This window comes from Tamandua tetradactyla, chromosome 13 (assembly GCF_023851605.1).
Source record: "Tamandua tetradactyla isolate mTamTet1 chromosome 13, mTamTet1.pri, whole genome shotgun sequence".
Lineage (NCBI taxonomy): Eukaryota > Metazoa > Chordata > Mammalia > Pilosa > Myrmecophagidae > Tamandua > Tamandua tetradactyla.
Window position 1 is genome coordinate 62,306,110 of NC_135339.1, and position 14,316 is coordinate 62,320,425.

General features: G+C 60.3%; 1 protein-coding gene across 4 annotated transcripts in view; it reads left to right on the plus strand.

Annotated features, from left to right (window-relative positions):
- The first annotated feature begins 8,825 nt into the window (after window positions 1–8,825).
- PAX2 (paired box 2) overlaps window positions 8,826–14,316 on the plus strand; it is a 76,765-nt gene continuing 71,274 nt past the window's right edge. For 2 of the 4 annotated variants that reach the window (XM_077125748.1, XM_077125749.1), the window contains exons 1-3: window positions 8,826–8,931; window positions 12,439–12,607; window positions 13,372–13,569. In XM_077125748.1, the coding sequence (XP_076981863.1) occupies window positions 8,889–8,931; window positions 12,439–12,607; window positions 13,372–13,569 (410 nt within the window). In that variant the 5' untranslated portion in view covers window positions 8,826–8,888. The remainder of the gene's footprint in view (window positions 8,932–12,438; window positions 12,608–13,371; window positions 13,570–14,316) is intronic. The other 2 variants (XM_077125747.1, XM_077125746.1) reach the window with 1 other exon arrangement.

The window sequence follows — 14,316 nt, forward strand, 5'->3', positions numbered from 1 at the left end:
GCAATCAGCTATTCCAGAAGGAATTCGAGTGGTCCCCACGTCCCCAGCGGCACCTGCCTACCTGTGCCCGGCCTGGTAGCCTCTCCCCAGAGCGCGCATGACAGAGTGGGGGAAAGCCGGGCTACACACGGATCTTCCTTTCCCTTTTCTCCATTTCCCGCCTTTACCTGTAGGGAACAAGCACTCCTGGCGGCCGGGGCTTGGGGAAGGGTGGGAAGGAACAGCGGAGCTGGACAGAAAGCAGGGTTGGATCTGAGAGAAGGAAATTGCGGTTCCCTTCCACGTGGCCCCACGGGGCCGCAGAGGCTTCCATACCCCAGACACATTCTCTCTCTTTTCACCGCCCCTACGGAGCCTCTGCCCCCATCTCGTCCGTAGCCATGTCTGGTCGGGGCACTGCCTCCCCGGGGCTCGCATACCCCAGACAGCCCCCACCCCTTCTGGCCCCATTCGGCTAGTTCGATGTGACAGTGACATTCGCGCGAGAGCTAGCGCGCCTGACCGACGCCCGGGCGCAATCGCCGCAGCCGGGTTTGCGAAGGATGCGGGTTTTATTTATTCTCGCTGAGCCTGTTCTGGAACAACGAAAACCATCAGGAAAAGGAGAGGGGAAGGCATGGGGAGAAAAGCCGCAGCTGGGGCAGTTATGGTCTTCAACCATCGAGGCCTATCCCCCCAGAACCAAAAAACAAGATGTTTATTTGTTGTCCTTTTTTTCTCCCTTTTTCTCTGCTGACCCCCCAGCTGGCTTTCCAGCCTCTGTCGCTGGCCACTGCCTCTCCCTCCTGGGGCTGTGGGCCCCACTCTCTGGCCCACCCTGGGTCGTCAGGTCTCATGACACCCTCAGAGAATCCTCCCTCTCCCTGGTCTGGCAGCCGGGCGCTCAGAGCCCGGGGGAGACACCGCCTGACGCCTCCTGGCCCTCTGATGCCAGGCCTCCTCACTCGGTTATTAATTGTGGTGTTGACCTGCAGGATTGATTGGCGGCCCCGCTGGAAGAGGCTGGGAGGCCTTGGCCTCGGAGCAGCCCCGGCTGAGGGCAAAGGGAGGAGGGGGAGGCACTGGATGTGGGTCCTGGGCTTCCATCTCAGCCTCTCCTGGAAAACAGCTGTTTGCCTAGATAGTTCTTTGTAAACACCCCCCCCCACACACACACACCCTCACAGCACTTGACTCTCACAGCTCCCCTCACCCAAAGAGGCTCAGCCCCCAAGGAGACACATCAGCGATTCTCCCGAATTGATTTAGAAATTAAGAGAGGTTTCCTCCTCCCCCCATGAGTTAGTTTCTTCAATGTATTTGTTAGCTGCGGGTCTAGAACTCACCGCTGGTCTAGCCATGGCCAACTGAACTCCTGGTACTCAGACCTTTCTCTTTCTTAGATTTACTTTGCACCTTCTCTTTTGTAGGAACAGTTACAGAAAGTTAAGAAATAATCCTGGACGTAGGTGACCCTTAGGTGTCAAACCAAAGAACTTTGACCAGAAGAAGATCTTGCACTGGCTTCTAAGGGATTCTGTTCAGCCCTTTTATTTCAAAGTTCAGGGAATGGACAGCTCTGGACCGCAGAGGGTGGAGGGCAGGAGATCGCAGAGTCTGGGGCAGCGGTCTAACCCTTTAGAGGGGCCCTTCCCTCCCTAGCCCCCATCCCGCTGGCCTGAACCACCACAAGTGTCAGCACACACACACACACACACACACTTGGTGCCCACAGCCATGGCCACTCCCAGCAACACCCCCTGCCCGCTCCAGGGCCACAGCAGACTAGGAACCCAAACGGGAGTGAGCCATCCCGGCTCCAGGCTGAGGAAGGGGGAGGAGGCAGGAGTATACAAATCTCCACGGTTCCCCGAGAAACCCCTTCCCTTTGGTCTCCCCCTGTCTCAGCCAGCCCCACTCCCCCATTTTCCCCTTTCCCCTCCGCTCCGCTCCTTTGTCTCCAGCCACTTCTGGGCGCGGGGCGGCCCGTGCCCTGCTTTGGCGGCCCTGCCGTCTGGCTTCCCTGTCTCTCGCTGGCGGGTCTCCCCCTGTCTTACCCGCTCCCGACTCTGGCGCGATCTCCTCCTGCTCCTCGCATCCACACAGCTGCTGGGAGAGCAGGAAGGGAGGGCGGGCGCGCCGCGGATGGATCCGTGAGAGTCGAGTTGGTATCTGCTCGCAACTCCGGGGAAACTCGGCCCCGCTTCTCCCGCCCCTCCCCAGCTACTCCTCAGCGCCGCCGCGCGCCCCGCACGGGGTCTGGCCTCTTCCTTTCCCCGCACACCGGCTGGGCCTACTTCTCTTCCCCTGCTCTGCCCGGAGTCTGGAGTCGCGCTGCCCCCGTGCACTCTGTTGCCTTTCGGTCGTCCCTTGCCGCCTGCCCCCTCCCTCCGCAGCCCCCTTCGTGGTGGCGTTGGCGGGGGGCGCCGGGGGAGTCTGGGGGGCGCCCGCACTCTCTCCCCGGACCACAGCCGGGCCAGGCCCCGGGCTCAGGGTCCGGCTGAGAGGAGGGTTAATCATTACTTCCCCACCGAGACCCAGCCTCACTGGGACTTTCTCACCCTGGCTCGGGGGTGGGAGGTGGGGGGCGGGGGCGGGGGCGGGCAGCTGGCCGGGTGGGAACCGCGGCTTCGCCCAAACCAGCCTCTTCAGGCCTTCCAGAGATAACTGCCTTTTCTTCTTCCTCAGCACCCCTTTCATGTTCCTCTCTTCTCTCTCTCCTCTTCCACTCTCCCCAAACCCTAACCCCACCCCCACCCCCACCCTGGCAAGAAACTCCCCGTCTGATCTCGGCTCCGGCTTCGGCAGGTTGACTGCAGGTCCTGGGAGGACCAACTTTCTTTGTTTGGAACCCGACCGGACGGGATTTCCTTTCCTAAGTCTCCGCCAACCGGCCGGCTCCTCCCCACGGTTTTGGCGGACTGGCCTGAAGGGGATCGCACCTGAGGCCACAATTAACCCGGCTGTTGGGGAGGGGGACGATGAATTTAAGTGATCCTTTAGCAGCTGCGTTGGTGCTGTGGGAAGGGGGAGCAGTGGGGAGGGGACGCAGGAAGAAGTGGAAATGGAGTGGCAGGAGAGATAGAGAGCAGTGATTGATGAACCTGGACGGATTGGGGTACAGTCAAAGGAAAGAAAAAAAATCTTGAAAGGAGGAACACAGGACGGGGGTGGGGGGGGTGAGAGGGGGGATTCTGCGGTTGCCTTTAAAGGATATAAGTTGGGTGGAAAACACCACAACCCTGCACTGACTAAGCTCTCAGCTTCTTCCCCTCCCTCTGTGTGGAGGGTGAAGGGTTCAGCAAGCTGGGCATTTACTCCTTAATCCACTATGAAAATGTTTGGTTTGCAAAATAGCTCCATGGAGGAGGTAAGACAGGTGGCAATTATTCCCATTTTACAAGTGAGAAAACTGAGGCTTAGAGAGGCAAAGGGACTGTGCCTTGGTGGCTCCCTTTCTTCCCAGGGAGCTATGGGCTGAGTGACCCCTCTAGGGGATGTGGAGACAGGCTCTGACCAGGTCTGACCCGGGAGTACCAGGTCCTCGCTGGGCCCCTTGGCCCCCATTAGCCCAGGTCCTCCTGACTTGACAATTTTTTCAGCCTCCTAGTCGGGTGGGTGGGGGCACCAGGCCGCAGCCACCTGGCAGGCCCGTGCGGCTAAGAGGCCGCTTTGGTGGCAAGTGGCTTGCATTGTCGTCGCCCCTCAAAGGGGCTGCGAAGGGCCCAGCAGGTCGCAGGGACCTCTTGTGAGGAGAAACCGGGTTAAAGGGGGAGGGACGGGAGAGGATAAAGGCCCAGCACGTGCGCGAGACCTCCTCAGGACCAACAGACCGAGCGGGCGGGGCAAGGGGGAGCCAGGCTCCCCCGGGCTTCACGCAGGGATCCCAAATATTAGGAACAAAAGCGGGAAAAGAAGAGTGAGAGTAGGAGCGAGGGAGGGAGCAAGGGAGGGAGCAAGGGAGGGAGTGAGGAAGCAGAAATTAGGGGGTCTTAGATAAAAAAAAAAAAGAAAGTAGCTTTAGGGGGAATGTGCTGTGGAGTGTGAAATTGCAGCCCATGGTGCTCCATATTGTACCAGAAGCTCTTCCAAAAAAAAAAAAAAAAAAAGCCACCATCCTCCAACGTGACCAGAGGGCTAGCAGGGGGGAGGGGCGGGAGAGGGAATAGGGAGGGGGAGAGGAAAGGGCCCGGCGGGAGCCGGTCAGGCCGAGCTGGGGAGGGGGCCGGGGTGCATGCGCCGCTGCCTGGGATCTGAGCGCCGAGGGTGTGCGCTCCGGTCTCCGCGGGGTGGGGAGGTCGAGTGGGCGGCGGGCGTCAGCCGCGGATCTTGATGTCGGACAAACAAACTTTTTTTTTTATGGGGGGGTGATTGAGGCGGGGACTCCCAAACGGGGAAAAATCTAGAAAAGGAACTCGGCTACAGAGTTGCTCCTCTGCTCTAACCCTCCTCTCCTCCCTCCTCTGTTTCTGCTCCTCTTCCCTTCGGACTAGTTTTTTCCCCATTGGTTCTAAACAGCTTCCCCGCCCCCCCCCCCGCCCGAACTTTAATGCATTTAATTTGGTCCGCGCTGTGGGGAGCATTTCCTGGGGAGATACATTTAATTTCGGAATTTCTAATCCCCTCCCTCAGAGCCCCGGCCATGGCTCCTCTTGCTGCTTCCCCGGGAGGTGGAAGGAGGAAGGCAGGCCCAGGCCACGGGGGAGGGGCCCCTCTGGTTTGCTCGGGCAGCGGCCCGACAGCCTTCCCCAATTGCTCGAGGCCAGGCGTATGGGCCTCAGGTCAGAGCCCTGCAGGCGGAGGGGAGGCAGCCACACCTCTGCCTTTCCCTCCGGGCAGAAGGAACTGGGTCGAGAGGGTGGGGTGGGGGTTACCCACAGAGTTAACGAGTGCGAACTGCGGCGAGCAGACGTGGGTCTACACTGGAGATTCACTGGGTGCGCAATCTACCAGGAGACACGTTTGGAAGCTCGGGGTGCGAGACGCCCCTGCTTTGACTTGGGGTGTCTGTGTATGTATACATACGTGGTGCATGGGAGGAGGGGGTGCTCAGCGCCGACATCCACCCGGGCAGAGCCGGCGCGGCCCAGCCACAGACCCAGGCTGGCCACAGCTTGGCCGCGAGGGAGGAGACCAGGGCGCCGGGCGCCGGTCGAGCCTGGGAGGAAAGGGAGTGGAGAAGGCGAAGGAGCATGATCCACAAGGAAGATTTATTGGGCAGATCAGATGCACAGAGGCGGCTAATGAAGCAAATCCCGAGATGGGTATCAGAGCAACTCCCCAAAAGTTTATTTGCCTTTAAATTTCCGCAGGGAGGCGGGCGCCTTGTTTGAAGTGTAAATGCCCCTAGGGTGGGGGGTGGAAGGGCCCGCTTTGAAAACACCAGAGAGAAAAGGTTCATTTAGAGGCAGACGGGAAAAGCAACCAACCCTGACAGGTCGGAGCCCGGGTTGTATTTGGGGTTGGGTTGTTTTCTTTTTTTCTCTTTCTTTTCCTCTTTCCTCTTCTTTCCTTTCTTCTTCTTTTTTTTCTCTCCCTCCACCCCCTTCTGCCTATTTTTCCCTCTACTAAAAGAAAGGGGAAAACAGGAAAGGAGGTTGGTGGCCGCCTAGGGGAAGGCAGAGGCTCAGTTAAAAGAGGCTCCTAATAGGGCCGATTGCTCTGTAACTTTCTAGACCTGGGAACCAGCTGGAGCTTAAGGAAGGAACTACCCGGAGCTGGCCTAGGGGCAGGGTGAATGTTCAGCTACGGGAGTCCTGGGGAGAGGGTTCCAGGAGCAGGGGGATGCCATCTCAGTGGCTATCAGAGGCTGCCTGGGAGTTGGACAATTCCAGAAGGGTCTTCACTCCTGGGTGGGGAAGGGAACATGTGAAGGACAGGTGTGTGAGGAGAACTTCCAGCACACTTGGGCCCTTGAGTCTCCTTTACAAAATATGAAAATTCCAGGTCCAATATGTTACAACCTGTTTCCCGGCCCACACTGCTTCACGGTATATATAACAAAGATATGCCTAGCTGATTCCAAAAAGGTCTGTGATTCTATGTGTGGAGGGGTGTTCTGCCCGGTCTTTTCCTCCAGTAATTCAGCCTCCCCAAGACTTAACTTCCTGGGCACCAACATAGGGAAAACGGAAGGAAGGGCTCCTTCAGCTCTGAACTGGTCTCAGTAAGGACCCTACTTCAATGGCCCTCCACTCTCCCCCAAGCAGGCCGGAGAGTGTACAAGCCAATATTATTTTAAGAGCCCCTTGCTCCCAGGCCGGGCAGCGGCTACCTTTAGGCTCCGCGAACTCTTGTTTTCCTTTTTTCTTCCCCACACGAACTTACTGAGTGTTCGTGGGGTTGTGAGACCAAAGCAAACCCAGGAGCGCCACCTGCAGGCCTGCAGAGGAAGAGACTGACCTTCCGGACGGGACCCTGCGCCTTCAACCTCCCGCCCGAGGGAACCCACTCGGCCACCCAAGGGAAGTGGAGGTGGGGACTGGGAAGGAGGGGGCAGGTAGGGAGGGGCTATTCCTCACAGAAGGTACCTCTCCTGTGGCTGAGTGGGTCGGTCTCTGGAAGATACAAGAGGGAAGGCAAATGCTAGGGCCCCTCGCTCCTTGTGCTCTAGGAGCGAAAGGCTCAGAGCCCAGCCCCAGGAGAAAGGGTGCCCGGCAAACTGAGGTCTGGGAGGTCCGGCAAGAATCTCTTCCCGGTTCAGCCTGGAGGGTGAGGCCTCCGTCGGACCCGAGGTACCACCCCGGGTCTCGGCCAGAGGCACAGCGGCGCTTCCCCGGACGCCTGGGGCTGCAGACAGGGGCCGGAGAAGCGTCGGGTCCAGGCGGCAAGAGCACTGCGCAGCGCAGGCTTCGCCAAGCCGCCCTTTCTCAGACCTAGGAAGCGGGGGGAGGGAGCGAAGGAGGCAGAGAGAGTTAAAACATCAGCTGAAGTGCCAAGATGATTTATGAGACGAGGGAAAATATATCATAAAGATCTCCAGGATATTCTGTACTTAACCAGTTAGGAGACAAAGGGCCTCTCCTGCCTGGTGCGTGCAAGCGGACCCAAGCGAGCGAGCCAGTGCTGGCGAGAACTGCGGAGGCTAGACCAGCGGCTCCTGCAGGAGCGGGGCCGGGCCAGGCTCGCTGCGCCTTCTGCGCTCGTTTCGGATCCACCGAGCTGGCAGCGGGCGGTGCTTAGCCGTGTTAGCAGCCTCCTCTTCTCCTCAGCCGGGGAGAGTGAGCCTTGGTCTTTCGCGTCCTCTACTACCAGCGACCAGCACCGTTTCCCTCCCCAAGGCCCCTTTCCGTCTGCTCGAGGGTCCAGGAGCCAAGTCCCTGTGCTCTCCCACTGTCGGTTGTGTCCCACCGAGGCAGGTGGGTCCTCACCAGAGGTCTCCAGCTCGTTTCCAAACACAGCGTTCTGGGCTGCCCAGATTCCCTTGCTCAAGGGGACGAGGGAGGCCCCGGGCGCCGCCGCGGTGGGACGCAAGAGGACAAACTGCCGGGCACTTTGCTCAGGAATGAGAATTGGGGGTGCGTAGGTGGGGCGGTACCTCAGGAGGGAAAGGGGAGGACCGGAGAGAGAGGAAGAGGGAAAAAGAGCCAAGAAGGACGGAGGAGAACTCTGCTAGGTAGAGGGGTTAGGACTAGGGATGCAGACCGGACCCGGGACCGCGCGGACCATGCAGGCGCTGGCCGGTGGATGGCAGGGCTGGGCGAGTTGGGACTGCAAGCCCGGCTTCAGAGCGCAGGGCGCGCTCCGCGGCCCTCTGTCATTGCCTGAATATTCATTAGACTGGCCGCTCTTTATCCTTATCTAACGTTTATCTTATCGGCGAGTTTCGTTTCTCAGCGTAGTTTTACCCGGGGCTCCCCTTCCCCCTCCCCATGGCCCGCTCCCCTCCCCTCCCCTCCGTTCCCCTTCCCTCCCCTCCCTCCCTCCCTCCCTCTTCCTTTGCTCACTGCTCCCTACCTCCCTCCCAACCGCCCTCCCGCTTCCCCCTCCCCTTCCCTCCCCTACCCACCCCTACCCTCCCCTAACCTCCCCTCCTCGGCACCGGAGTGACAGGCGCCGGGCCCTCCTCGCCGGAGCTCGGGGCTCCGGCGCTGGCGAATCACAGAGTGGTGGAATCTATTGCCTTTGTCTGACAAGTCATCCATCTCCCGGCGCGGGGAGGGGGAGGGGGTCTGGAGGGGGCTTTGCAGCTTTTAGAGAGACACACACCGGGAGCCGAGGCTCCAGTCTCCGGCCGAGCCTCCTCGCAGCCGCAACCCACCTGGGGCCAGCCTAGCGCTGCCGGCGCCGCTCGGCTCCCTCCCTCCCTCCCTGCCTCCCGGCCCTTCGGCCGCGGCAGCGTGCGCCTGCTTTTTCCCCGGGCGGGGGCCCGGCTCGCGCGCTCCCCTCCCGCAGGCGCCCGCTCGGACATCCCGGGGATTGCTACTTCTCTGCCAACTTCGCCAACTCGCCTGCACTTGGAGCGGCCCCGCTCCCCGCCCGGCGCCCTCGGGCCGCCCCCGCCCCGCGCCCTCTCCGACCGCAGCCTCTGGGATGACGGGGTTCCAGGGTAGCTGAGCGAGCCGCCTCCCCCGCCCAGCCTCAACCCTGGCCGCAACAGCCTCGCGCGCCATGCGCCCCCAGTGCCCCCCAGCCCGGCCTCCCGCGCTGGGGCCGTTCTGCTGACTGCCGAGCCCATACCCCGACCGTGGGAAATTGCGGCCGCTGCGGTTACAAGCCCCAGCCAGTCCCGAGGAATCCCCGCGCGGAGCGCAGCGCGGCAGCCCCCGACCTGCGCGCCCCGCCGCAGCCCGGCGCCCGCTCACCAGCCCCCTCCCATCGTCCCTCCCTTTTCTCCTCAAGTCTTGAAGTTGAGTTTGCGAGGCGACACGGCGGCGGCGGCCGCGCTGCTCCCGCTCCTCTGCCTCCCCATGGATATGCACTGCAAAGCAGACCCCTTCTCCGCGATGCACCGTGAGTACCGGCGCCCGGCTCCTGCGGTGGCTCGGGGATCCCTGTCCCAAACCTGTTCCGTCCCGCCCCGGTCCCGGTCCCCTGCGCTCAGCTCCCATCTAGGAGACCAACCTGGCTTCTTCCACCCCCCCCCCCCTTTATTTTCCTTCTTTCCCTCACACCGGTGTTTCTCGTGCCTCCAGCTCCTCTTCCCTCTGCTGTCTGTCATCTATACTTCTCCCTCGGTTTCCTTCCAGCTTCCCCCATTCTTCCTTACTTCCATCCATTCTGCCTTACTTCCGTCCTTTCCACCACCTGCCTTCCCTCCTTCCACCTGCTCCTTTCAGATCCTCATGTCCTCCGGAGGCCGGCAGCCTGGCCCCAGCCACCCCACTCCCTGGCCACCCTCTTGCCCTGAGTTGGGGGACCAATGGGCAGACAGTTTTCAGGGTTTTGTGTTGTGTTTTCTCTGTCTTTTTTGCCTCCCTCTCCAATAGCTCCCTTCCTCGCCTCCCTTCTACCTTTCTCGAACTTAGAGTTATGGGTGTCCAGTAAGACACACCTAGCATGGAAAGCCTCAGTGTCAGGACGATCCTTCCTAGAGTGTGGGGGTGGGGTGCCCCCTTCTGACCCTCAGCTCCCAGCAGCTCCTCGCCTTCCAAGCCCAACCAAGGCCGAGCTTCTAGTGGGCTGGATTGAAATAATTCCTTCGCCTCCCTTTCTTTTCCACCTCCCTTCCCTCTCCTTCCCCTTTCTCCTCTCCTTGAGTAGGGAGTCTGAGGTTGGCAGGACAATCATGGTCATCTTTTCTCTGCCTTTCCCCTGGAGATGCTCTAAAAACAAAGGGGGGTTCTGAGAAATTGAAGTCAGTGAAAAGGAGCCTCCCAGGGACACCCTGGCACAGCTCTACTCCCAGTTCTGGAGGGTCCTTGCGATCCTCTCACTCCTGTTAAGGATGGACAGTGCAGCAGTGACATGGCCAGGGGGTCGGCAAAGAGGGAGAAAGTGGGGGTGGGTGGGGGTGGAGAACAAAAGGAAGGCAAATGCCAAAGCTGGGGAAAAGGGAAAGAGAACTCAAAAGAAGAGGAAGGAAAACAAAGAAATAAAATTGAAAGGATGTTGTAGAAAAAGAAGAGGAGAAGGGGAGACAAGAAATCGAAAAATAGGAAAGAGGGAATTATGTTCATAAAATTCCAATTTATCTAATTCATATAATTTGTCTTTAGCTTGGAAAAAATTCTGAAATTTTGTAAACAGGCATTTTTAGATAAATAAGATTGTAAATAGAAAACTACTCCTCTGTCTGTAGATTAATAAAGATAATTTATAACTCTTCACAGGGAAACTTTTTAGACCTGGCTTGGGTGTGAGCTTCCGACAAGAAAGCCGAGGAGAGAGAGCTGTTTTTCTCTAAGCATATATTTAGCGTTACAGGGGAACTTTTAAAAACATCCTTCGTATGAAATCTATTTCCTAAGTAATTTCCAAGCGCAGGGTACCGGAGTGGGGCCTCGGGCTGCCGCGGCATTCGGCGAGCAAGCGGGAAAGCCTCGCTCCTCTTCGCAGGGAGTGGACCTGGGTCCGCACGCCGTCTTCGCCCAGCCAGTCTGCCTCCTGGCCGGGCCACCCCGCTCGCGTTCTCCTCTCCTTCCGATTCCGGGGGGAATCTACCGAGCCAGGGCCACCCACAGGGTGCCACATTGAAACCCAAAGGGGAGCAAGCAAGCTGAAGGTGGCAGGGGGAAGAATGGAGAGCGCTGTGGCGCGGGGTGGTGGACCCGCGGGCTGCCTGGCGAGCAGCCGCCGCTGGAGTGGGCCCTGCGGCAGTGGCGCATTCCAGGCAGGCCTCAGCGCCCACTCCCGGCCCCCAGCCCTGGACTCTCGCGGTGCCCCCTTTCCATCCTCAGCCCTTAGATTGGGGCGAGGGGCCAGGCCCGCAGCCCGGGGAGGCTGAATTATTCATCTTTAATCTGCCCGCAGCTGCAGCCTTTTCATACCGGTAACGCGAGTTCTCCCGGGGCCTAAATTATTGATGGTCGGGATTTGGAGGGCGGGGAGGGGGGCGAGAGGTAGGGAGACAAGCCTGGGAGGGCATAAAATAAAAGGTTCAGCCGACTCCTGGCCTCCCCATCAGAGGCCGTCTCCTCAACGGTGTCACCCACCCTTGTTCTTGGTCCTCCAGAGGGGACGGGAGGGAGATGAGGAGGCCGCAGATGTCCCCGCTTTCTCCGAAAGTCGTCTGCGACTGACAGGGCAGAGGCTGCAGGTTGTCGGCTGGGTCTGGCCAGACTCCGCCGCTAGAAGTCTCTGGGCTTGGATTGCGCAGTAACTGCGGCTGCGGGTTGATCGCTCTGGGTGCAGGATTTCTAGAGAAGCTGAAGGCCAGGGAGAACAGGGCACGGGGCAGCGCCCGCGGGCCTGGCACCCGGTGGCTGCCTCTGGCACCCGGTGGCTGCCTCGGCTCCGAGATCGGAAGCTCGCGCTGGAATCTGGTTGGGAACCCGGCGCTCTCCTCTTGGGCAGGGGAGCAGATGCCCTTGCTGCTGGGTTTTCCGCGCGGCTACCAAGCCTGAAAGGTCAGAAGGATTCGAGATGGTTCGTGCCGGCTGCACAGGTGCTCCGCGAGCCCTCAGCGCGCCGGGGCGGCCTGGACCTTGCGCCCAGGGAGGCGGTAGGCCCGCAGCTCCGCGCAGCGCGGCGGGCGAATGAGCTGTCCCGAGGCTGCCGGGCGCCGCTGCGCTCTCCGCCGCCTCCCTCTTTTTGAATGCAGGAGACCCTGGGCCTCATCCGTCTTCTCCCTCCATCTAATTTTCTTAGAACTTTAGACATCTGTAAAACGAGCGGGAAATATAGTCCCCTAAAATAAAGATGGAAAAAAAAAAGACTCCCGATTAAAAAAAGAAAAAGAAAAAAGCCCAACACAGAGAGAGGTAGGAAAACTGCCATTAAAAATAAATAGAATGAAATAGGTAGGGGATGGGAAGGCGCTTGGGGCTTAGCCCCTCTCTGTTCCGGCCCCTTAGGGACAGAGTCAATGGGTCCTCGATCCCCCAAATTCACCCGCCTCCAAGGCCTCCGACACGGAGGAACTCCCCACTGCCTGCGGCGCAGGCGGGCTTCCATCCAGCGCTGTCCCTGTTCTGCCCTTCCTCTCCTCGCTTTCCTACCTTCCTTGCTGCTGGCACTAATTTTCCCTTTAATGTTTTCCTCTCCCTACACTCTTCCCTTCTTTTCTTTCGCTTGGCTTCTCTATTCCTTCCCTCACTTTCTCCTTTGCGCGCGGTGGTCTGAGCGTCCTTCCTTCCCAGCTCTCCGCGCAGCGTCTGCGCTCCCGCGTCTTTCCGGCCCCTGGAGTCCCAGTGCCCAGCCCTCCGCGTTGTGGGGGGTCCGCCACCTCTCTCCGCGAGTCCGGAAACGTGCCCCTCCGCCCTGCCTGCTCCCTTCGCACGTCCCGGGCTCGTGGATCCTGACTAATGGCCGGTCCCTGCTGTGTGTGGGGTGTTGTGTTTTTTTCTTGTCTCTCCCCAGCAGGGCACGGGGGTGTGAACCAGCTCGGGGGGGTGTTTGTGAACGGCCGGCCCCTGCCCGACGTGGTGAGGCAGCGCATCGTGGAGCTCGCCCACCAGGGTGTGCGGCCCTGCGACATCTCCCGGCAGCTGCGGGTCAGCCACGGCTGTGTCAGCAAAATCCTGGGCAGGTGAGGACCTCGGAGTTGCTCTGGTTGACGCTCTACCGCCTTTTCCTGCCCGCCCTTGGTCTCCGACCCAAGACTCGGCTAAAAGCTGAGGACGCCAAGAGAGAGAAAGAAAGCCCCGCTACCAGGGGATCCGGAGAGCTCCTCCTGGAGAGGACGCTCAGGTGGTGGCCGCGGCCCCCGGAGCGAGGGTGGAGCAGGGTCACCCAGCGCCTGCCCTGTTCCAGGGCCTTCGCGTGGAGGCGGCCTAAGTCCTGGCCTCTGAAAGGGAAGGATGTCTCTTCTAACCCAGTTAATGCGGACCGAAGGGGTAGAGGAATGGGGTGGGGAGGGAAACAGGGTCCCCGGGGTCCCCAAGGGGAGAAAAAAAGCAGCATTCGAGAGGCGGAAGGTGGGTCTCGGTTCCCGTAGGCGCTTCGCGCTGGTTGCAAAAGGCGCTTCAGCCCGGGAGGTCCCCGAGGCCGCGCAGCGCTGTTGCTCGCGAATGAAAGGCCGGGCTTTCAGTCTCCGGGTCGCCTCTGCCCGCTGGCGTGCCGGCATCCCACGGCATTATGGCCTCTTCGGGCAGAGCGTCGCTGTCGTACTCCACCGCGTCCCTTGCCCTAGACAAGCGCCCTCTGCAAGCCCGCTCCGCCGATCCGGGCCTTCTCACTCGCCGCCGCTGGCTCAGGCGGGACAGCAGCTCGGCCGCCCCGGAGCCTGCAGCCCCTCCCCACGCCGCGGCTGCCGCCCGCCTCTCGCTGACCCCGCCGGCCTTTCCGGCGCAGGTACTACGAGACCGGCAGTATCAAGCCTGGCGTGATCGGCGGCTCCAAGCCTAAGGTGGCGACGCCCAAAGTGGTGGACAAGATAGCTGAATACAAGCGACAGAACCCGACAATGTTCGCCTGGGAGATCCGCGACCGGCTCTTGGCTGAGGGCATCTGCGACAACGACACGGTGCCCAGCGTCTCTTCCATCAACAGGTGAGTAAGCTGCCGGGGCTTGCAGGGCGGGGCTCTAGCTCCCACTCCTGCCGCAGGGGCGTCTCCGGGCACCGGGCCTCCCCTCTTCCTCCAGCCTCTGCCCTTCCGCTGCGCCCCAGGCCCAAAGTCCCTTGGGCAGAGACAGGGGACCAGGCAGAGAGAGAGAAGGAAAGAGATACACAGGGCTGTCTCGGGCTCAGGACTAGGTATTCCCTGCCAGGCTTCTCCTGCCGGTGTCCTGGAAATGAATCCAAGTGTTTGTGGTAATTAAGACTCCAAGATTACCTGCCTCCGTATCTAGAGACAATCACAGCCCACAGCCCAAGCCTTTAAAATGACCAGTGTCTATTCATCACCTCCAAACAGAGTTCCCTTTCTAAAGGTGTGCTCCCTTCCCCAGGGGCAGCTGCCTGTCCCGGCTCCCCAGCCCCCCAGCCCTCCTGCCAACTCCCACAAAGCCGACCTCCTGGGAGCCCAGGCCTTGCTACCCAACTCCCGCACAAGTTTCCAGCCTACAGGCACTGGCCTCCAAGCCTGCGGAACAAACACCAACCACCAATGAGGGATTGTCAGGGAGCTGAGGAGCTGGGCAGGGAGTGGGACAGCAGGCAGGGAGGGAGAACTCTGGATCCTGAGGCTCAACCTTGGGAGGTGTCTCCAACCACCCAGGGTGCACATCTCCAGGCTGAACTCTCTGTGCTGATGATAGGCATGTGGGGACAACACAGGTCAGAATCAGCTGGGTAC